Below are 23,633 nucleotides of genomic sequence, written 5' to 3'. Positions count from 1 at the left end.
AACTGGTGGCAAGTGGCATCTTGGCAGCTGCACGCTTGACTTTTCTCAGTTCATGGGCAGTTATTTTGCGCCTTGGTTTTTCCACACGCTTCTTGCGACCCTGTTGACTATTTTGAATGAAACGCTTGATTGTTTGATGATCACGCTTCAGAAGCTTTGCAATTTTAAGAGTGCTGCATCCCTCTGCAAGATATCTCACTATTTTTGACTTTTCTGAGCCTGTCAAGTCCTTCTTTTGACCCATTTTGCCAAAGGAAAGGGAGTTGCCTAATAATTATGCACACCTAAAATAGGGTGTTGATGTCATTAGACCACACCCCTTCTCATTACAGAGATGCACATCACCTAATATGCTTAATTGGTAGTAGGCTTTCGAGCCTATACAGCTTGGAGTAAGACAACATGCATAAAGAGGATGATGTGGTCAAAATACTCATTTGCCTAATAATTCTGCACGCAGTGTATCTGGTCAACTCACACAATCCATTCATTTTAGAAACCCCCCCCCATCCCCCACCACCGACATCACCCAACCAAATATCAACTATAAATGCATACAACTAGAATCATAAGAATGACAATGATACATCTTTATCATTTAAACGGTAATCTTTAATGCAAAAAAAATGGAAAAAATGTTGTGTTGACGGCATGTTAGCTCGTAAAATTAAGGCAAATTGAGACCTATAAGAGACTAAATAGTCAACATTAGAGCAGTGGTAGTAACAAGAAATACTCCTGAACCTTTTACTTGTGGCCATTATTACAGTCAAGAATGCAAAACACCGTCACTGCTTATCTACAGGATCGGACATTTTTTCTCAGAAATAGCAAGGTGTATATACTGTACGCACCAACAGTTGTTACAATATATTTCAGTATGTACACCAGTATAAATGCTTCAAAGCATCTAAAATATAAAATAAAGAAACTCTGGAAATAATCTCAAAGGGGTTTACAAGATTTTTTTAACTGATGAACTATCCTCTGGATTAGTGTCGCACCGGGGTGCCTATGGGCCACCAGTAAAATTTATTTTGGGGGCCCACCGTACGGATACATTCAAATATAACCTGCTCACACAGCAGCAAGATGCTACCAGATGATGGAATATGGGGGTCCCTGCAGCAGCTTTGAGAAGGGAGGTCCTGGGGAGAAGAGGACACTGGCAGCTTTCCTCTATACCTAGAAGTCATCTCAGCTCTGATCGTGTCTATAATAATAAACTGGGGAGTTTATTTAACAATCTATCAAGTTTTTTATATGAACATAGGCTGAGGCGCTGTACATTGAATGTATGTATGTAGTGCAGTAAGTCTACTGTGTTATGTGCCACTTGTGCAGGGGGTGGGAGACTAGGGGCCCACCTTGCTCAGGGGCCCACCGGGGGATTCACCTGTACCCCTGTGGGCCAGTCCGAGCCTGCTCTGGATAGGTCTTCAGTATCTGATTGGTGGGCGTCCGACACCCAGGACCCCTGCTGATCAGCTGTTTGAGAAGACATTGGAGCTCGTAGTAGCACCGTAGCTTTTTGCAGCTTTGACTAGGCCGTGTGACATCACATTCATTGGTCATATGGCCTAGGTGCAGCTCATCCCATTTGAAGTGAATGGGGCTGAGCTGTGATACCAAGCACAGCCGAGCCCCAATACCTTCTCAAACAGCTGATAGGTGGGGATCCCACGTGTTGGACCCCCATCGATCAGATACTGATGACCTATCCAGATGATAGGAAATGAGTTAAAAAATCTTGGAAAGCCCCTTTAATCAATAATATTCAGCCGATGGTGTCTACAGCTCCTATGCAGCCTTTGTAGTTTCATCCTGAAGGCTTCTTTTTATCTGTCGCCACATCCTGCAAATTGCCTGAATGTGTTTGCAACTTGAGGAATGTGACTACACTGGGTTTGTTAGAAGTCTGCAAACATGGGGAAACATATGTCTGCATCAGAGCTGTAGGCACAAAACAGTAGCATATTTTAAATCTTTTAAAGGGGTTGTCCAGGCTTTTACTATTGATGACCTATCATATCCTGAGGATAGAACATCAACAGTAAAAGCCTGGACAACCTCTTTAAAGAGTAACTAAACCTATGAATGAAATTGAATATGATGTCCCTAATGCCCTAAAAAAAAAACTCCAATATACTTTATTTATTAATTTTGTATTTTTTTTTTTGTGTTTTTCCTACCTAAAGCACACCATTCACTCTGCGCTTAAATTCAGTTCTCCGTACCCGACAGCTCAGCAGTGTACGGAGTGTGAAATTTATGAATGGGCCGCAGCAGCAATGTGTGCTCCTGCACGTGCTCCCCGGGGGATTACTAACTACCCTGTACCCATGTACTATGCCAGGATTAGCTGAGCGGAGCGGCTTCTGACTGTTCCTGCTCCGTTAGGCTAAGAGTCCTGCATGTCACCTCTTAGCTTAGCGGAGTAGGCAGAAGCAGGAGCCCGCTCCGCTCAGCTAATCCTGGCATAGTACATGGATACAGGGTACCCTTGTGCTATGCCAGGAGTTAGTAATCCTCCAGGGGGCACAGGCAGAAGCAGCAATATGCGTTCCTGCCCATACTCCCTGCGCTGCTGCTGCCCCATTCATAAATTTGGTGGGAAAAACACAAAGAAAAATACAAAATTTATTTTAAAAAAAGTATATTGGAAAAAGTTTTTTTAGGCCATTAAGGATATCATATTAAATTTCATTCAAAAGGTTTAGTTACTCTTTAAGACTTTGCAACCATTATTTATTACCCTGATGCATCTTAAATACAGAGGTGTACACCCTTTGAGTCTAATTCAATTACGAAGTGTGACTGCAGTCATCAGCAGAAACTGCACCTCCCCTCCCATATGCCTGATCACTCTCAAAGGGGTCTATGAAGGTGAGAGTGGGGATTTGTTTAGCAAGGTCATCACACTGGAATAGCTGGTGATCACTTGCTTTATTTTTACAGGTGATCTTCTTTCCCTGGATAACAAAGTCAAAGAAAGAAGACCACCATGACCACCAGCTCTGCAATGAAGATCCTGCTAAATATCACTGTTTCCTTGTGTGCAAGGTTGGATATTGGGGCTAATTCCAGTCAAATGTCAAATGTTCAGGTTTTGAGTACAGCCTTTCAGCTGTGACAACCAGATGAACTTCTGTTAAAGATCTATAAGAAGCATTTCAGGGCTTTCCAATGATACAGAATACTGTAGATACGAAGTTGGCCATTAAAAAGCAATTCATCTTCATACAAAGTTCACCTTTCTTGAGTTCTTCTAGAAAATAGTCACATTGGGCTTAAAGGGTATTCCCATCTCAGACATTGATTGCATATCTCTAAGATATTGCCATCAATGTCAGATAAGTGGTATATGAACTCTGGGATCTGTTCCTATCTCCAGAATGAGTCCCCATGAAGTGAAGAACAGCACACCGCGCATGCGTAGCTGTTCTCCATTTAGTGCTATGGGAGTTCCGAAAATAGGTAATCGAGCACGCAAATGTACAGCCACCTCTCTATTCACTGCTATGGTACTGACGGAAATAACTGAGTGATTTTCAGAACTCCCACAGTGGTGAACGGAGGGTGGCCACACATATGCAGCGCGCTCTCCTTCACTTCAGGGGGCCGTTCTAGAAATAGGAGCAGGTCCTAGAGGTGGGACATGCACCTACAGTATCTGATATTGATGGCAAATCAATTTCTGAGATGGGAATACCCTTTTAAATATTCAGTTCAATTACCATGTCATTATTCATGAATACATAGTAAATATACTTTACATTTTTGGTGGCATTCCTATTGAAAGTGATTGTCCACTGTTGAACACCAATTGTAAATAAATTCAAACTTCTGTGCCGATTACGTTCCTAAAATATCCCCATAGTGGTCAGAGATCTGTTTTTCTGATTCAGGGCTACAAATCCATTGTATATTCATAAAGACAAAATTTTGGCTACCTGCAGCAGCCACTAGAGGGAGCTAAAAAGGGACAATTCTGTCAAAAAGTGAATTTTTTTTTTAACTCTATTCATAGAAACAATTATGTAAAGAATTTTTGGTTATTTTTCTTTTTTATTTCGGCAGTACTATACCATTGAAAAATTGGCTACAAGATATTGTCCTCCTGTAGCAGTCAGACCAGAGAGATAAAGGTCCTGTATAGATGGGCAACCCCTTGTTAGATTATTGATGCTGTGAGGGGAAAAATGCTATTTGCTAGTATAATAGCAATTTATAGAATTGGGATAACAGTATGACAGCTGTATTGTTCTTTTAAAAGGCCTAGATAAAGATGCCCACAGAAGAGCACTGCATTGATTAGTGTAACGTGATGTGTGATCCTCTAAGTAATGGCGGGTTTACATGGTTTGAGGAGGAGCTGATTATTAGGAAGAAAGCATTCCTTCCTGACAACTGGCTGATCGTTCAGTGGAGGTGAAGCACTCCATTACATGCTGTGATCACAAGGGATTGCTATTGTGATTGCTCGTACTCATACAGCTGCATACAGTTCTGTTTAGGCAGCACAATCGGATGCCCAGAAACGATAATTTACTTGCTTGCATGAACTACTGTTTCACCCGATGAATGAGCGTTTCGCGTTTAGACAGGCAGGTTATTGGGAACAAGCGTGTGTAGGAACCTTCCTCCCCGATAATCTGCCCGACAATCAGGCTGTGTGAACCCACCATAAGTTACTCGCTAGCATAACTTTACAGCACTTTTTAGTCAGCCCTGGCATACTGCCCATAGAGGCAGACCACACAGTTGCTATGGGGCCCGGGAGTTTGAGTGGCCTGGTCAGGTTGAATGGCCCTGCCCTTTTCCAACCTAAGTACAACGTCTCCCTTTCTCCTTGGCCCTGCAGCCACCCGCCAAATCCTTTCATCTGCTGTTTTTATGATCCGTGGTAGCAGAAAACATAACAGATTTCTTAGATAACCCGAACCTTGCACGCCAAACTTGAAAACACAAGTTCGCTCAACACTACTCCCGACCACTGACCTGGACAAGCGTGGCCTGGAAGGTAGTGTCTAAATTCCATGAGCCATTTGGACTCCCGCATCCCACAGCCGACACACACAGCACATTCTATATGACATATGTCGTCGCTCACACTCTGTGCTGCAGTGTGGAAGCGAGGGGGGACACACAGTGTGTGAGTGACAGTTCACACGACTGTATTTCTGGGTCCGCATCCGTAGTTCCGTTCCATGACCCCCGCAAAAAAGATAGAGCATGTCCTATTCTTGTCCACGGAAAAGAATAGGCATTTCTATCATAGGGCTCGCTGTGTGCTTTCTGCAAAATGTGAAACCCACATGACCAGTACCAGTGTTTTGTGGATCTCCTATTTGCAGACCGCGAAACTCTTAGGCCTCTTTCACACGGGCGAGATTTCCGCGCGGGTGCCATGCGCGAGGTGAACGCATTGCACCGATATCCAGGACCCATTCACTTCTATGGGGCTGTGCACATGAGCGGTGATTTTCACACATCACTTGTGCGTTGCGTGAAAATCGCAGCATGCTCCTCTTTGTGCGTTTTCCACGCAACACAAGCCCCATAGAAGTATATGCAGAATTATTAGGCAAATGAGTATTTTGACCACATCATCCTCTTTATGCATGTTGTCTTACTCCAAGCTGTATAGGCTCGAAAGCCTACTACCAATTAAGCATATTAGGTGATGTGCATCTCTGTAATGAGAAGGGGTGTGGTCTAATGACATCAACACCCTATATTAGGTGTGCATAATTATTAGGCAACTTCCTTTCCTTTGCAAAATGGGTCAAAAAAAGGACTTGACAGGCTCAGAAAAGTCAAAAATAGTGAGATATCTTGCAGAGGGATGCAGCACTCTTAAATTACAAAGCTTCTGAAGCGTGATCATCGAACAATCAAGCGTTTCATTCAAATAGTCAACAGGGTTCGCAAGAAGCGTGTGGAAAAAACCAAGGGCGCAAAATAACTGCCCATGAACTGAGAAAAGTCAAGCGTGCAGCTGCCAAGATGCCACTTGCCACCAGTTTGGCCATATTTTCAGAGAGCTGCAACATCACTGGAGTGCCCATAAGCACAAGGTGTGCATTACTCAGAGACATGGCCAAGGTAAGAAGGCTGAAAGACGACCACCACTGAACAAGACACACAAGCTGAAACGTCAGACTGGGCCAAGAAATATCTCAAGACTGATTTTTCTAAGGTTTTATGGACTGATAAAATGAGAGTGAGTCTTGATGGGCCTGATGGATGGGCCCAATGGCTGGATTGGTAAAGGGCAGAGAGCTCCAGTCCGACTCAGACGCCAGCAAGGTGGAGGTGGAGTACTGGTTTGGGCTGGTAGCATCAAAGATGAGCTTGTGGGGCCTTTGTCGGGTTGAGGATGGAGTCAAGCTCAACTCCCAGTCCTACTGCCAGTTTCTGGAAGACACCTTCTTCAAGCAGTGGTACAGAAGAAGTCTGCATCCTTCAAGAAACAACATGATTTTCATGCAGGACAATGCTCCATCACACGCGGCCAAGTACTCCACAGCGTGGCTGGCAAGAGAGGGTATAAAAGAAGAAAATCTAATGACATAAGCCTCCTTGTTCACCTGATCTGAACCCCATTGAGAACCTGTGGTCCATCAGTCAAATGTGAGATTTACAAGGAGGGAAAACAGGTACACCTCTCTGAACAGTGTCTGGGAGGCTGTGGTTGCTGCTGCACGCAATGTTGAGGGTGAAAGATCAAAACACTGACAGAATCCATGGATGGCAGGCTTTTGAGTGGTCCTTGCAAAGAAAGGTTGCTATATTGGTCACTGATTGTTTTGTTTTGTTTTGAATGTCAGAAATGTATATTTGTGAATGTTAAGATGTTATATTGGTTTCACTGGTAAAAATAAATAATTGAATGGGTATATATTTGTTTTTTGTTAAGTTGCCTAATAATTATGCACAGTAATAGTCACCTGCACACACAGATATCCCCCTAAAATAGCTAAAACTAAAAACAAACTAAAAACTACTTCCAAAAATATTCAGCTTTGATATTATGAGTTTTTTTGGGTCATTGAGAACATTGTTGTTGTGGTCAATAATTAACTTAATCCTCAAAAATACAACTTGCCTAATATTCTGCACTCCCTGTATACACACACACTGCTCAAAAAATAAAGGGAACTATAAAATAACACATCCCTAGATCTGAGTTAAATATTTTCGTGAAATACTTTGTTCTTTACATAGTTGAATGTGCTGACAACAAAATCACACAAAGCGGCCCCCACAGTCACCAGATCTCACCCAATAGAGGCATCTTTGGGATGTGGTGGAACGGGAGCTTCGTGCCCTGGATGTGCATCCCTCAAATCTCCATCAACTGCAAGAGTACTATCCTATCAATATGGGCCAACATTTCTAAAGAATGCTATCAGGCACCTTGTTGAATCAATGCCACGTAGTATTTAGGCAGTTCTGAAGGCAAAAGGGGGTCCAACACCGTATTAGTATGGTGTTTCCTAATAATTCTTTAGGTGAGTGTATATACAGTACAGACCAAAAGTTTGGACACACCTTCTCATTCAAAGAGTTTTCTTTATTTTCATGACTATGAAGGCATCAAAACTATGAATTAACACATGTGGGAATTATATACATAACAAACAAGTGTGAAACAACTGAAAATATGTCATATTCTAGGTTCTTCAAGTAGCCACCTTTAGCTTTGATTACTGCTTTGCACACTCTGGCATTCTCTTGATGAGCTTCAAGAGGTAGTCCCCTGGAATGGTTTTCACTTCACAGGTGTGCCCTGTCAGGTTTAATAGTGGGATTTCTTGCTTATAAATGGGGGTTGGACCATCAGTTGCGTTGAGGAGAAGTCAGGTGGATACACAGCTGAGAGGTCCCCTACTGAATAGACTGTTAGCTGCTTTTTTCCTCCATAATACAAATTCTAACAGTCTATTCATAGGACTATCAGCTGTGTATCCACCTGACTTCTCCTCACGCAACTGATGTCCCAACCCCATTTATAAGGCAAGAAATCCCACTTATTAAACCTGACAGGGCACACCTGTGAATGAAAACCATTTCAGGGGACTACCTCTTGAAGCTCATCAAGAGAATGCAAGAGTGTGCAAAGCAGTAATCAAAGCAAAAGGTGGCTACTTTGAAGAACCTAGAAGATGACATATTTTCAGTTGTTTCACACTTGTTTGTTATGTATATAGATTCCACAGTGTTAATTCATAGTTTTGATGCCTTCAGTGGTGAATCTACAGTTTCATAGTCATGAAAATAAAGAAAACTCTTTGAATAAGAAGGTGTTACCAAACTTTTGGTCTGTACTGTGTGATATTATATATATATATATATATACACACAGCCCCTGTTCATAGGGCAATGAGGGGCAGAGACTGAATCTCACTCAGAATTTGAAGTATATGTCTATGTAATATTATATGTGTGTGTATGTGTGTGTATATATATATATATATATATATATATATATATATATTATTTTAAAACCTCTTCCATGCTCAGGAGTTGAACCTGCGCCAACTGCTGTTGGTGTCAGCTAATCATACCCCTAATACAGTGTTAAAGCTGGCTGGTCTGGAGCTACTCCAATTCCGCCATCTTAACCCCTTTAGATGCTGCATATGATATAAAAACAATGCACATAAAACATACCCATGCTGTTCTTATTAGGTTAGTGCAATTCTGAATTTTGCTATGGGGCCCCATGATTTCTATGTATGCCCCTGTTAGTCAGTTTACTTTCAGTTTAAAGCCAAATCCACTTATCAGACAAGTAAAAAAAAATTGTAAGCCACTTAATAAATGTGATGCAAAGCCTGTATGACAGTTTTTTTGGCACATGCTGCACCATAATTCTGGCGCCTTTTCATTAGTAAATCTCCCCTAGTGAAGTCAACAATCAAACAGTATGCAGTAAGCTCCCTCTAGTGGTTCTGCAAGAAGCCAGCATGTTATCCTTTACATCTTTTTACATCAAGGGAAAGTTACTAGGTTTTACTCTTTCATAGGACAGTCTTAGCCTAAAGCCCGATGGCGTAAGATATGCCAAAATTATTTATAGCTGTACACCTATTAATAATCCAAAATCAGGGCAGCACTGTCGGTGTAGAGATGCACGGAGTGCCTGCAGTTTAGAAGAGACCAATCATCTGTTGCAAGGAAAAAAAGCAGTGGCACATCCAAATAAAGTGAAAAAAGTAGAGTCCTTTATTCACCTGAGTAGCTATTGGGGGTGAATAAAGGACACTACTTTTTTCACTTTATTTAGATGTGCTGCGGCTTTATTTTCCTTTTGTACGCCTATTAATAATTTTGGCACATAGCGGGAGGTCCGTCCAACAGAAGCTGGAATTTACACCAAAAAGGAGCTGACGTAAATTATTACTTTAGCTTTATCGGAAATCTGTCAGGCCGCATAGGACCTGTCCCCTCCCGCTCACTTTTTTTTTTAGAAAAGTGGCAAATGTGGCATAAAATGGGAAAAAGTCACTAATTTTGGCACAAAATGAGACTTGTTCCAAAATTTGCAACAGTTCTACACTGAAAAATGTATTTGTATGTTAATAAGTTGCCCCTATGTCTATGCAGGGTATTTGGGTCTCCAATCGCTAACACATATATTAAGAAATTAATCAGCACAGAAGACATGATGGGAAAAAGTAGCCTTCTCAAGTATGGAAGATAAATCAGCATCCAGCTAATCAATCAAAGTAGTGCTAGGGCACATATAATACTTCTGTACTTATTTATTAGCTTCAATATACAAAAATGGCTTTGAACGGAGTACGCATAACTTTTTTTCTTCTGTGAAAGCAACCATTTTCAATGCCGTCTCATCAGTGGCATAGCAAGGTTTATCCACCATATTTTTGCGGTATAAGGATGCTTTTACTAGTTTTTGTTGTATTTTGGAAAAGTAAAGATTTTGTTTCGCGGTGAGAAGACTTATACATTCATAATTCATCTTCTTTGATTGCATTGCATAGGAATAAAGCCATCGTCATCCACATAGGTTTAGATGACCATGGGATGTCAAGTTTAAAATATATTGTAATATTCTCAAAACAACGACTCCAATTTTAGGAGTTAGTCAATTTGAATTTCAAGAATGTTCCTTGTAAAGTGCAGATTTTCAGCATTTGCTAGGCAACAGGGATATCGACCAGCAGGTAAATTATTTCCAATTGTTGTGCAGTTAGCAAAATACAGTAATAAGTCTTAGTCTGTAAGACAACAGCTGAAACACAAAATAAATGAATGTACTCCAATCCAAAGGCATATATTTTTGGTTTCTGATGTTCTGCCTGTTCATAAAATTCCAGGCGTCCTAAATCCTTGTCGGTTATGACACCTTGTCTAGGTGGATCTAAACCTCTTTGTGGTTACACTCTTCCGTGGCTGCAGAAGTAAGATCTCCATTAGTCCATATCTCTTGCCTGTGTCAGATGTGGGCACAGTCTTTGTCAGCGGTTTGTGCCTTAACCTTCTTATCAGTCTTGGCAAATGCTAATAAAAGGGCACAAAAGATCATAGAAAACCCGCTTTGAAAGGAATGCTGCTGTATAGTTTCCAGTCGTGTCCACCAGCCAACCTACAGGCAGACAAAAAAAAGACAATTAGAATAATGAGGGGGGATAATCAAATATATATTTTTCTAATAATCAATAGCAAATATTTTATAGACTCTGTAGCGATACTGTATCTGCATTTTTATTCAGATGCCAATGAGCAAGTTGGAGCACCAGAGAGTATGGAATAATCTTTGGAGCACTGCTTTTAACACCCCCTGTGCTCTGCACACTCCCCTCTTCCATTAATTGACAGGGCTAGACATCAGCATGCTGAAGAAAGAGCTGGGTCCTAGAGCTGGTTCCTAGCATGTACATATCATATACACCACTTACTGTACCCTTACCATATTGTGATATACTTAGAAAGCTAATATACATATTACTGCTTTATTCACAGGCACAATATCTGATTATAAAGACACCAGTAATATGTGTTAACTTTCTAAGTATAGAAAAAACATTATTCTCTTCTGATCATGCTGACAGAGCCTCTTTAACCCTTTCCCGACCAGCGCTGTACTAGTACGGCTCTGGGCGGGTCTTTGAAGATGTCGCCTGCTCTTGAGCGGAGTGGGCGCCATAGCCGCGAGGTACCTGCTGTTTCATATAGCATACAAACCGCGGCTAATGTCTGCGACCGGCAGTAATGCAGATATTTTACACTTTAGATGCCGTGGTCAATCCTGACCACAGCATCTGAGTGCTGTAAATACTGGAAGTGCATGTCTGGTAATGCTCCGGCTCTCCTGTGCAGCGATCTGAGAAGTTGGAGCTTGTGGGCAGCAGCCACTGTCTGTCACGCTCTAGTGTGGGAGGGAAACCCCACACCGAACATAGGAGGGAAAGGGGAAAGAAAATAAGTCCTGAAAACTAGGGAAGGAAGATGGACACCTCCTAGTGAAAACCCTAATCAAAGCCCTGACTGACTACCAGTATGAACAGACTTCAGAGGTAGGTTAATTCATACACAGGAATACCTAAAGTCTTATCTAACCCTAAAGGACCCTGGTACTAATGACAGGAATGAGACATCCTATTCCTCCAAAAGAAAAGATGAACGGGAGTCTCCCTAAGGCCTTATACATAACAAAGAAATGCAACACACAGAAAATCCAAAATACAAAGGGAAAGGTAACACTTAACTTCCAAGAAACTATGGCAGCACCAGGAACTCAGCCGAGATCCAAACACCAGCTATCCACAGGTTCAACTGAAGCTATAAACCGCACAGCATTGTGGGAGAAACAACTATAAATAGGGAAAGTTAAATGACCTCAATAGCAACACCTGGAGGTTAAGGGTATGGCCAGGACCAGAAACAACACAGACGCCTATTGATCCACAAGGTAAACATGTCAAATCAAACCACGTGTTGCCAGTCTCAAAGATCTCCTGCCACTCACTGTCTCATTACGTCCATGACACTGTCATAGTGATTTTTTTCCGCTTACCACTACATCATATGCAATATTAATTGGTGGCCTTGGAAAATACAACTTGTCCCACAAAAGACAAGCCCTCTCATGGCTATGTAAACGGAAAAATAAAAACATTATGGCTCTGGGAAGGCAAGGAGCGCAAAACAAAAACGCAAAAACAAAAAAAACCTCTGGGGTAGAAGGGGTTAACATTCAGTTGAGTTGACAACAAACCAGAACTCCTCTCCATCTTTGAGTGGGCGCCCTCCGTGTGCCCGTGAGTCGTGACCTTCTTCCTAAATTTCTTATACCTAAAATCTCCACCTAAAACTCCTCTGCCTGTCAGAAGAGACTTTTGTTTACAGAAGTACTGATTTCCTTATCAGAAATTAACACTCAGCATCCATTAAATCAAATTATGAAAGTTATTAAAACTATTACTTATTAATATTTCTTTGCATGCAGGACATGAGGGGGCAGTGCAGGACACAGGGGTTCTCTCTTTTGTCTTTCTTTGAATATCTTTGCCATGCAACACCCCCAGGCATAGCACAGTGCATCACGTTTGCCTAAGGTGTTCCTGTAATTGTCAATGACTTGTTAAACATCTAAATGACTGAACAGTTGGGGAGCCCAGAAAATCAACCCTCCGTTTAAAGGCATTGTCCAAATTTGGCAAAAAACTGTCCAACTGGAAAAATGTGATAAAAATATAAAAGAAGCATTCCTTAACTGCTTATTACCCCCCTCCTTTCTAGCATTAGTGCTGCACGCCTGCCTGCCAGTCTCTGTCTTATACCCAAGTGAATGCTGCGGCTGATGCCAGTAATTGGCTGCATCTCAGAGGCACAGAGGACTGTTGGTGATGCCACTACTATGGTGACTGAACATATAGCGGCATTGTGGTTAGTACTCTAGGGTTCAGAGTTCAAATCCAACAAAGGAATATGTTGTATATTCTCCCTGTGTTTTTGTAGACTGATATACACAAACATCGTGAACACCAGAGAAACCTGATGAGCAGCATTCTGAAAACAAGGCAGGATATTCATAACTCATTACAGCCCATCCATACAATGGACAGTATGTAGGTTCATCACAGATAAGCTGCTTCTGCTGACATTACATGCTCTTCTCACAGAACTACATGCTTCAACCCCTGCCAGTTCATAATGTATCATTTCATAAGGTTCAATGAATATCCCTTTAAGGGTCCATCCACACTTCCGCAGTGTATTGCGGATCCGTAAAACACCAGGCCGGCACCACAATAGAAATGCCTATTCTTGTCCGCAATTTGCCTATTCTTGTTCTATTTTTTGCAGAGCCGTGGACCGGACGTTCGGAAATGTGGATGCGGACAGCCCACTGTGGGCTGTCCGCATCTTTTCCATCCCCATTGAAAATGAATGGGTGCGCACCCGTTACGCATAATTGCGGAACGGATCTGGACCCAGTGTGGATGTGTGAATGGACCCTAATTCTAAAATGCTGGTTTATGCATTAAAGAGGACCTGTCCCCTCTCCTGACATGTCTGTTTTAATAGCTTCATGCATTCCCCATGTACTAACAATTCTGGAGCATCTATTCTTATGGCTCTATGTTGTGCCATTTCTTTATTATTTCTACTAGAAGCTATGAATGAATTGCTAGCAGTCTGCAGTAAGGGTACAGAGGGGAGGTAACCAGTTGGGGGGTGTACCTGCAGAGTCTGAGAATGGCAGCACTTACTGGATAGAGTGAGACTCTGCAGGTACACTCCCCCCCCCAACTTGTTACCTCCCCTCTGTACCCTTACTGCAGTCGGCTAGCAATTAATTTATAACTTCTAGTAGAAATAATAAAGTAATAGCGCAACCTAGAGCAATAAAAATAGATGTCACAGAATTGTTATTACATAGGGAATGCGTGAAGCTATTAAAACAGGCATGTCAGGGGCGGGGAGAGGTCCTCTTTAAGGTCTGTCCAAAAAGTAACCAGCACATAAAGCATGAAATCAAATATATATATTTTAGTGATCAGCGGCAGGGGCTATATTCGAATTCACGATATTTCACAAATATTTGAGATTATTTTCTTGATTGCGAAAAACGGGCAATGTAATATTCGCGTAATGTGCGTGAAATACAGGCGTGGGTCACTTTTGATCCATTTTCCAAGCTGCTGAAAGTTTCCTGAGACTGGAGAAAATGGTGGGCACAGCAGAACATAAAAAATGGCTTGATATGCAGTTAGAGTGCTCCAATATATTTGCGATTGCGCTAATCGGCACTAATGATGCGATTATTTTGCTGCAATATGTGAAACTTAACATTTTAGCAGGTCTGCATGTATGTATGGACAGCAGAACCTATCACGCTGCACTGCAACAGCTACACTATATCAGGATATAACCTACACTGACTATATGTATTATATATACAAGCTATCTATCTGTCTAATGTAGTGTGGAAAGCAGAGAAAACAGCAATGAGACTGCTGTCTCTCTCAGAACTCCATAAAACTGTAGAAAATGGCTGCTGGGGAGTTTCTTATATACTAAGGGGTAGGCAACTTTCCTATTGGTTGCTGAGGGATGTATGCTAAGCTCGGACAAAGACATTGCAGCCTTCTCATTGGCCCACAAGCAAGAAGGGAGGTTACTGATGAAAAAAAAAAATATTTGAATATTCGAAATTACGAATGATATCACTATATTCTAAATATTTGCGAATTCTCGAAGTGCCGATATTTGCGATTTAATATTCGCGATTCCGAATATTCATGCCCAACACTAATATATTCAGATAAATTATAATTCAGTAGCCGACTGCAGTGGAAATACATGTTTTTCCCAGATCTATAATGGCCACATTTGTTTTATAACAATTCTGAATTTGGTTCCCTCCTGATTGCTTTCTGGTAGTTTCTCTAAGAAGATTACATTCCAAAAAAATATATATAAAAAAGATGAAGCCGCGGATAGATAGATAGATAGATAATAGATAGATAGATAGAATAGAATAGATCAGAACAAGGGTAGACAGACAGTCTGTAAAATATGGTGACTTTTAGCCAGTCAGTAGAATATTGTAACATGGGTTAATAATGGGGAAAATAGGCCGGGCAGAAGTAACTGTAGGCTGCAGTTTGTGTCCGGCTGATTCCCAGCATTCTCTTTTGTTTAGACGACGTCTTAATAAAGCCCTGCAATGATCATGGATCCGCTAAGGTTATGTAGAGGCGCCGACATTTCTAAATGAAAGACAGCTTCCTAGCTGATTACATTTAGACCATTTTCTACGCGTAGAAAATGATGAATGAGACAGGCCTCCCGAACCATCCCCTTCCCCACCCACGCCACGCCATGTTATTAGACCCTGGCGTGAGCGGGGAAAAGTCACAGATTGCGACTTAACTAACCATCTGCGCCTGATATAAGCCTAATAGAAAGCATATTTCAGATTAATAAATGACCCCCTTGGTTTTGGTGTATTGTTCCAATATTCCAAAAAGAATGACTTTTTTCATTTTTTTCCATCAACAGAGCAACACGAGGGCTCATTTCTTTGCAGAACGAGTTGTTGTTTCCTTTGGTACCACTATGGGGTATAGACAGTGTCGGACTGGGCTGTCTAGGGTTCACCAGTAATATTTATTTTGGGGGCCCACCATACGGATATATTCAAATATTACCTGCTCACACAGCAGCAAGATGCTACAAGATGATGGAATATGGGGTCCTGAGAAGGCAAGTCTCTGGGAAAGGAGGGTACTGGCTGCCCTGCCTCTGTCTGGCTGTCCCTATAAGACTTCTCAGCCACATGAACATGTCTATAATAATAAACTGGGTAGTTTATTAAATATTCTACCCAGTTTTTTATATGAACTTCGGCTGGTTAATGTGCTGTACACTGCTTATCTATATGTAGTACAGTAAGTCTACTGTACTATGTGCCACTTGTGCACGGGATGGGAGACTAGGGGCCCACCGGGGGATTCACCTGTACCCCTGTGGGGCAGTTCGAGCCTGGGTATAGATTTTCCGGAATTCCCCTTACGAGATAAATAACACGTTCATTTTATGTAAATGATGATGTAAGCATACCTGATATTGGTGGGCTCACCAGGTATGGCACTGCATGGAGAAAGAAGACCACACCTAGGGCTGATGATAAGCTGGATGTACCTACAACATCTCCAGTCACCACAGGGATCAGGGCAACGTAGGCTCCATCAAAATAACCAAATGTAACAGAGAAAGGCACAAGTAGTTCAAAGCATCTAAGAATCGGAAGGAAAAGGCAGCTAAGACCATCCAGTCCCACAGCTATGAGGTAGCATGCGTATCGGTGGTTCTTCAGAAACCTGAAAAAAAAAATACAACTTCAATATAGACTAACAGGTAGACATTGTTAATGGGGTTTTAGAGGACTTAGGGGTGGGTTCACATCGTGTTTTATGTCTCCGTATGAATGTATACATTAGAAAAAAAAAGGATACAAAGTCGCAACACACTAACGTTCTGTGTCCTGAACAATCCGTAAAAAAAACGTATACGTTTTCTTTTGCAATCGAACTTCTGGTGGTGAACGTTTTGCCACTATATGGCATCAGTCTGATGCATCCATTTAACGTATACGTTTTTTGTATGCGTTAAACGCACGGGAGAAAAAACATGATGTTACCCACCCTAAGATATTTTATGGCCTATTTTAAAATCAAAATCAAGATCAGTCCGCTGCCTGAAAAAGCTGATCATTGGGGGTGCTGCACCTCGGACCCCCACAGATCTAATATTGATGACATATCTGATGAAAGGGTCATTAATAGCTAAGTCCAATAAAAGCTCCTGGACAAAAAGGGGGAGATTTAGCAAAAACGGTGAAAAGGAGCTTTGGGAAAAATGAAAGGTGGGATCTGATTGGTTGCTATGGGTGACTAAGCCTGCTTTCCTTTTCACCTTTAGACCTGCTTCAAATAGTATGTTAGAAAACTAACAATCAGAGTTTAGAGAGAGATTTAAAGGGCTGTACAGGAATAGAAAACATGGCTGTATTTTTCATTAAAAAAAAACACTATCCACGGGTGGTGTGTGTGTGGTATTGTACCTCAGCTCCAGTCTGCTACAACCGGAGGACAGGTGTGGTGCAAGACAGCAGCCATGAAATCCCTGGTGTAAAGGAAAACAGGCTTAGTTGCCCATAGCAACCAATCAGATCCCACCTTTCATTTTTCAGAGCTCCTTTGGAAAATGAAAGTATTAATTTGATTGGTTACTAAAGGCAACTAAGACAATTTTCTTTAACACACAGTTTTAATCAATGTCCCCCGAGGTCTGTATTTGCTGACCAAGGCTTTGGTCACATCTGCGTTGAAGGCATTAGAGGATTCTGTCATAGATTCCTTTAAAAAATAGTGCAGCATAAAAATAATGGGCTCCCTGATGGGAACCCAACAGACTGCGCTAAAGTCAATGGGGTCTATCAGGCGGCTTCGGGTACCGTCTTATGATGAATCTGGCAGTTTTTTGTTTTTTTTTATGGTCTTCTGTTCCCAGAACAGACCTGAAAAATGGTAAAAGATGTAAACGTAGCTTAAAACTGTAAAAAAAAAAAAAAAAGAATAAAAAAAAAATGGTGGGCCGGGCCAAAATGTTCAATATCATTAAATAAAGACAGACAATAAAGATACATCTGTCATTTCTACTGAGCCCAAGAAGGAAGAAATTACAGGCAACAGACACTAGAGGGGCGCTGTCTTACTGCATATTTATATATGGCTCGCATGTCCACATCTGAGGGAGGTCCGCTGACATTAATCATGGAACCTGCACTAAACTTTTACTGTTTTCCATACTAAAATAAGGGAAATTCGGGCGTATTTGGGGTACTGGGGTTTCATACAGATGACCTTTATAGCAAACTGTTGAGTTATTAAACATTGCTTTTACAGTTAAATTTATTTTGTACTAGAAATCCATCATCTTTTACAACAGTTAAAGTGGTACATTGTAGTGATGACATCCCTGACTACCTCTTGTGATCACTGCAGCCAAACATGGACGAGGGATTGGCTGCAGGGTAGTCGGGGACATCACTGCTTCAGTGTCAAAAGTCAAAAACTGGTGGGCAGCACTGGATCAGCAGTGTTGGGACGGAAGAGGAGGAAGATGATACTTACATGGGCTTATAGCAAACTATAGGTGTCATGTTATGGATTTATAAAAAGCAGTGTGTATGAGGACTGAGCCTCTCTGCTCTTTGGAGATGCTGCCATTTGGTTCTCACATTTCTATATCTGACCATAACGTGAGGTTATAGTGAGAAATTACTTCTTTTTTCACTTCTGCAAGGCTCTGTTCACACTAGCATCATGGCTTCCATTTATAGCAAACCCATGACAGCTATGACAGATCAGTTCTCGAACAGATCCCAAAAAATCCTGTCCCACTGATCCTAATGACTTATAATGGGGTCCACCAAATTTCTGTTTGGGTTCTAGACTTTTTACTGGCAAGAATGGGGCTGAATGCACGTAACGCCAGTGCGAACAGAGCCTTTGTTGGGTTTTTGGCACATATTGATTTACATATGACACAATGCATAGCAATATGCTATTGCGAACCTAGCTTTACTACTACAAGTTCTGGATCCATCGTGTAGACCAGTATTCCTCAACTCCAGTCCTCAGGGCCCACCTGCTGGTCATGATTTGAGAATATCCCACAGAATGAATAAATGTGGTAAGTCCTGATACATTGACATTAAAGGGGTTGTCTCACTTCAACTTGTGTAAAAACATAATATAAGTGACTAACTAGATTCTTTATCAATTTTGCCTTCAGTCCATAGTAGAGATAATTTTACTTGTGATTAGAAACTGCTCGTTTCTAGGGGTTATGGCGACTGCTGTGGTGGCCGGGATTGATGGAGAGAGCTCACATGGGCTCTCACGCATGCTCATGAGCTCCCTTCCCTGGCTACCCCATATTTGTATCCCTGGCCAAAAACAGCAAACTGATCGTGACACTTAATATTGGTTGTCACGATCTTTAAACCGCCCACTGCGCCAAGGCTACTATTGATACTGATAGACTAGCAGCCTCAGGAGTGCACACGTACAGGCTTCACACAAAGAGGCATCACCCCCTAAAGCTCTGAAAGTGCGCCGTGAGACAAGCAGGGAAGCTCAGGAAGCGCTATGTGAGACACCTCCTTTAATGATATATTACCTACCCAATACTAAGGAAATCCTGAAAACATGACCGGTAGGTGTGTCGTGCGGACGGGAGTTGAGGAACACTAGTGTAGAGAATCTATAACTATATGGTCATTCTATAGTTTGGAGTAAAATAAAGTGAGTACATTACCTTCTGTCCGTCAACCATCCAAAGGAGATGTTACCAACGATGTCTATGACTCCCAGTATAGACATTAAGAAGGCTGCTTGTTGGCTGCTCACACCAACACTAAGGGCATAAGGCACAAGATAGACAAAGGGAGGACTGCATCCATATGCTAGGAATAGAAAAGATATTGCAAGAATGATGAAGTCTGGTTTCAGCAGAAAGCTGTAGTCCTTTTGGGAACAGTAGCATAGACTCTTGTGAGTGCAGTCCAGGCTCAGAGGTGAACATTTGGAGGAAGGAATGGTACTTTGGTTTGGCTCATTTGGATTATGCTTGTTGCTCACGAATAGGTGTGCAAAGTCCTCCTTCAGGTTTATAGGTCGCATTAAAGCACCACAGACACAAAGATTGGCGACAAAACCGCCAAGAATGAGTAAAGCTCCACGCCAGGAAAACTGTTCAATCAGCAGCTGTACCACAGGGGCCAATATGAAGGTGCCAATCCCACTTCCAGACATGGCGATCCCATAAGCCAACGCTTTCCTCTTGTCAAAGTATTTTCCCACCATCGCAATAGCAGGACTGTAACAAAGTGCAAATCCAAGACCTGAAAAAAAAAAAGAAATAAATATTTGTGGTAAGGGTAAGATCACGCGATCAGGTTTTTGATGGAGTTTTGGAAGCCAAAACTAGGAGTGAATTAATCTGTCCTCTTAGGATCCACTCCTGATTCTGGTTTCCGAAACTGCATTTAGAAAACTGATCGTGTGGTTGTACCCTGAAGTAGAGAATGTCACATAGACAAAACAAGTTGAAAAAGAAAATCTGTTGAATTGAAGCCTGCTCTAAACTATCTTAGTAAATCTGCATAATCATAAGAGTTCAACACTGGGTTTTCTGGGATCCAGTGGGTCCTGCAAAGCCACCAGAAACCACCTGTGTAAGAAAGCGTGTGATATACTTACCGTTCCAAAGCTGTGTGGATTTCCATCCACGGTCACGTGGCACTCTTCTACCAATATCACGTCCTTTACCAGGCTTCTGGCCTTGGCTATGAACAGGACATCACCTCTACTGTGAACAGGGCCCAAACTATCGCTCTCCCTGACGTATGCGCAGATGAGGTGGCTTCAGGAGTTTCTGCACGCACTAGGGAGCGGTGTAGTTCTGGTCTCATCCGCAGAGGAAGTGGTGTGACATTCATAGCCCAGGCTGGAAACCCGGTAAGTGCTCATGCACACAACGTATTCTTTTGCCGATGTCCGTTCTCAGGGTTTTTTTTGCGGCCCGTATGCGCAACCATTCATTTAGATGGGGCAACAAAAAAACTGAAATGACTCTGTCTGCATTCCGTATCCGTATGTCCGCAAGTCCATTCCGCAAAAAAATATTGAATAAGTCCTATTCTTGTCCATTTTGTGGACAAAGACAGGCAATTGTTACAATGGATCTGCAAAAAGACTGATGTTAGGGCCTCAGTGCACACGACCGTTGTTTTATTCCGTGTCCGTTGTTCCGTTTTTCGTGATTTTCTGCGGACCCATTGACTTTCAATGGGTCCGTTGAAAACTCGGCTAATGCACTGTTTGCCATCCGCGTCCGTGATCCGTGGATCCAGTCCGTCCAAAAAATATAACCTGTCCTATTTTTTTCACGGAAAACGGTTCGCGGACCCATTCAAGTCAATGGGACCGTGAAAAAAACGCGGAGGCACACAAGATTGTCATCCGCGTCCGCACGTCCGCGTCCGTTTTTTTCCTATCATTTGCATGGCAAACTTGACTTAGATTTTTTTTTACTTTCCTTCATGTCTGGTGATCCTCCAAAAATAAAGGAAGACACACGGAAACGGAAACGGAACAACGGAACCCCATTTTGCGGAACGGAACACAACAACGGTCGTGTGCATGAGGCCTAACACGGATGTCACACAGCATTTTTTTTTTTTTGCGGATCCGTGTTTTTCGGACTGTAAAATACATACGGTCGAGCCCTAATGACCTGGAAAAGAAAGTGATGTCAGCTGAAGATGCATTTTCAGAAGAGGAGCCTCACATGATCAGGTTCTCAGGATGCCTGTCTGCTTAGCTTTCTAACGTTAGGTGTATTACACGCTTTTTCCTACATTTGCATTCTGTGTAACTAAAGTGACTTTGCAGGACCCACTAGATCCCAGAAAACGCCTTTAAATAAACATTATTCACATGGCTATGTGAATGTTAGGAAGCCCTTCAAAAAATACACAGGGTCACAAAGGATATAAAGATGCAAATACATACATCTAACTGTAATCACCACTAGGGGGAGCATGCAGCACACAGATTTTTGCAGTTCTCCATTGAGATCAATACTATAGGTATAAATCCATATGCCATTATCTCCACCTAGTGGTCATGTTGCAGTGTGTTTGTTGGAGCTCTCAGGGGTGACTGGGGCTCATCTTTTTAGGGTCCTATACAGTAAGTATACTGAATAGTGTTTTAAGGGTTGCATAATCATTACAGGGGATATTGATCTACTTCCAGATGATATCCTCTTGCAATGGCAGCAATTTATGAAATTGCTTAATATCTGACCAAAAACTGCCCAGATAGTCTATGTTTTTTTTTACTGTTTTTATGTTTTTTTTCTGTGCTGTCCGGTTTCTTCACAGTCTCCAAAAACATAATTGCATAAATTAACATTTTATAAACTAGAGGAGGAGACGGGCATAGCTATAGGGGAAGCAGAAGTGACTGCTTTGGGGCCCAACTCAGAAGGGGTCCACCAGGGGCGGATTGGCCATAGACCTTACAGGGAAAATCTCCTGGTGGGCCGATGCCCGGGGTCCAGCCAGTGGAAGTTTTTGGGCATGTATTTTGTGATGGACTGTGGTGTTGGGCTCTGTTGGGGTGGTATAATGTGCCACAATATGGTATTGCTGGCCCTGCCTTCCATCAATTTGGACCCAACTACAAAACAGGGCCACTTTTAGTATTTTTTCCAGGGCCAATTTAAGTTCCCAGTCCACCACTGGGGTCCACCCAGGAGGAGGACAGAAGATTTTATAGTGATGGCCCCTTCAACCGTATTATACAATGACATGATAAACAATGACACTGTGTGAAATCGATCTGAATAGCCACAGGAGTGGGGGTTGCAAGGCAGGAGGGGGTTGCCCGTTCAAAAAATTGCTGTGGGGCCCAGTAATTTCTAGTTACGCCACTGGGAGGAGACCTAGCAGAAATTAACTGGCTAGCCAACTAAAAGGAGACCTGTCACTTATCCCGACATTTCTGTTTTAGAAACTACTTGCATTCCCCATGTGATAACAATCCTTCTTATGGCTCTTTGTTGTTGCATCCCTTTATTATTGCTGCACGAAGTTATGAATGAATTAGGCTACTTTCACACTAGCGGCACGGACCTCCGGCAGGCTGTTCCGTCGCGTGAACAGCCTGTCGGATCCGTCCTGCCGCTAGTGAACATGTGCCCCCGGACTGCCGCTCTGTCCCCATTGACTATAATGGGGGTGGGGCGGAGTTCCGGCGGAGGCACGGCAGCGCACGGCGAGAGGCTGCTGGAATAAAACTACGACATGTCCAACATTTATTCCGGCAGCCTCTCGCCGTGTGCTGCCGTGCCTCCGTCGGAACTCCGCCCCGCCCCCATTATAGTCAATAGGGACGGAGCGGCAGTCCGGGGGCACACGTTCACTAGCGGCAGGACGGATCCGACAGGTTGTTTACCCGACGGAACAGCCTGCCGGAGGTCTGTGCCGCTAGTGTGAAAGTAGCCTTACTAGCAGTTTGCAGTGAAGGTCCAGATGAGTGTTACCACATCCAATCAGTGCTGCCAGTGTCAGACTGTGTAGGAACACACACCCAATTGGTAACAATCAGGGGCGGGATTCAAATTTTTAACAACAGGTTCCCTACTCAACGTCGGACACGCGGCGTGCCGATACATGTTTACATATACATACACCATATATATGCAACACACATACACATAAATACCCCATATACATAGTACACATACATAAATACACCATATATACACTACACACACATACCACCCAACTAAGGAGCTAAACTATTAGCGCCGCGCAAAACAATGGAAGCGAACATCTCCAGCTGGCCTGCCGCCACCAGAGCACCAGATCAGGACTCAGCCGGTAACACGGTTTTCCGAACCAGTAATTTTAACAACCGGATCTGGAGAACTGGAGGGAACTGGCTGAATCCCATGCCTGGTAACAATCTTCTGGATCTTCACCGCAAACTGCTGATAATTCTGTCATAACT

General features: G+C 42.5%; 1 protein-coding gene and 1 long non-coding RNA gene across 2 annotated transcripts in view; one reads left to right on the top strand and one right to left on the bottom strand.

Annotated features, from left to right (window-relative positions):
* The first annotated feature begins 1,812 nt into the window (after positions 1-1,812).
* Positions 1,813-20,850, top strand: LOC121004338. Its single transcript, XR_005779689.1, has 3 exons — positions 1,813-2,984; positions 8,698-8,701; positions 20,819-20,850. It is a non-coding gene; the product is annotated as an uncharacterized LOC121004338 (long non-coding RNA).
* Positions 8,503-23,633, bottom strand: part of SLC16A12 (solute carrier family 16 member 12) — a 113,705-nt gene continuing 98,574 nt past the window's right edge. Inside the window, 4 exon segments of the mRNA XM_040436524.1 lie at positions 8,503-10,573; positions 10,575-10,618; positions 16,105-16,364; positions 19,369-19,954. Of these exon segments, the coding sequence (XP_040292458.1) occupies positions 10,469-10,573; positions 10,575-10,618; positions 16,105-16,364; positions 19,369-19,954 (995 nt within the window). The 3' untranslated portion in view covers positions 8,503-10,468.

The sequence above is a fragment of the Bufo bufo genome, chromosome 6 (assembly GCF_905171765.1).
Source record: "Bufo bufo chromosome 6, aBufBuf1.1, whole genome shotgun sequence".
Taxonomy (NCBI): Eukaryota; Metazoa; Chordata; class Amphibia; order Anura; family Bufonidae; genus Bufo; species Bufo bufo.
The sequence above is the reverse complement of the archived record's forward strand: the minus strand, read 5'-3'. Positions and strand labels throughout refer to the sequence as shown.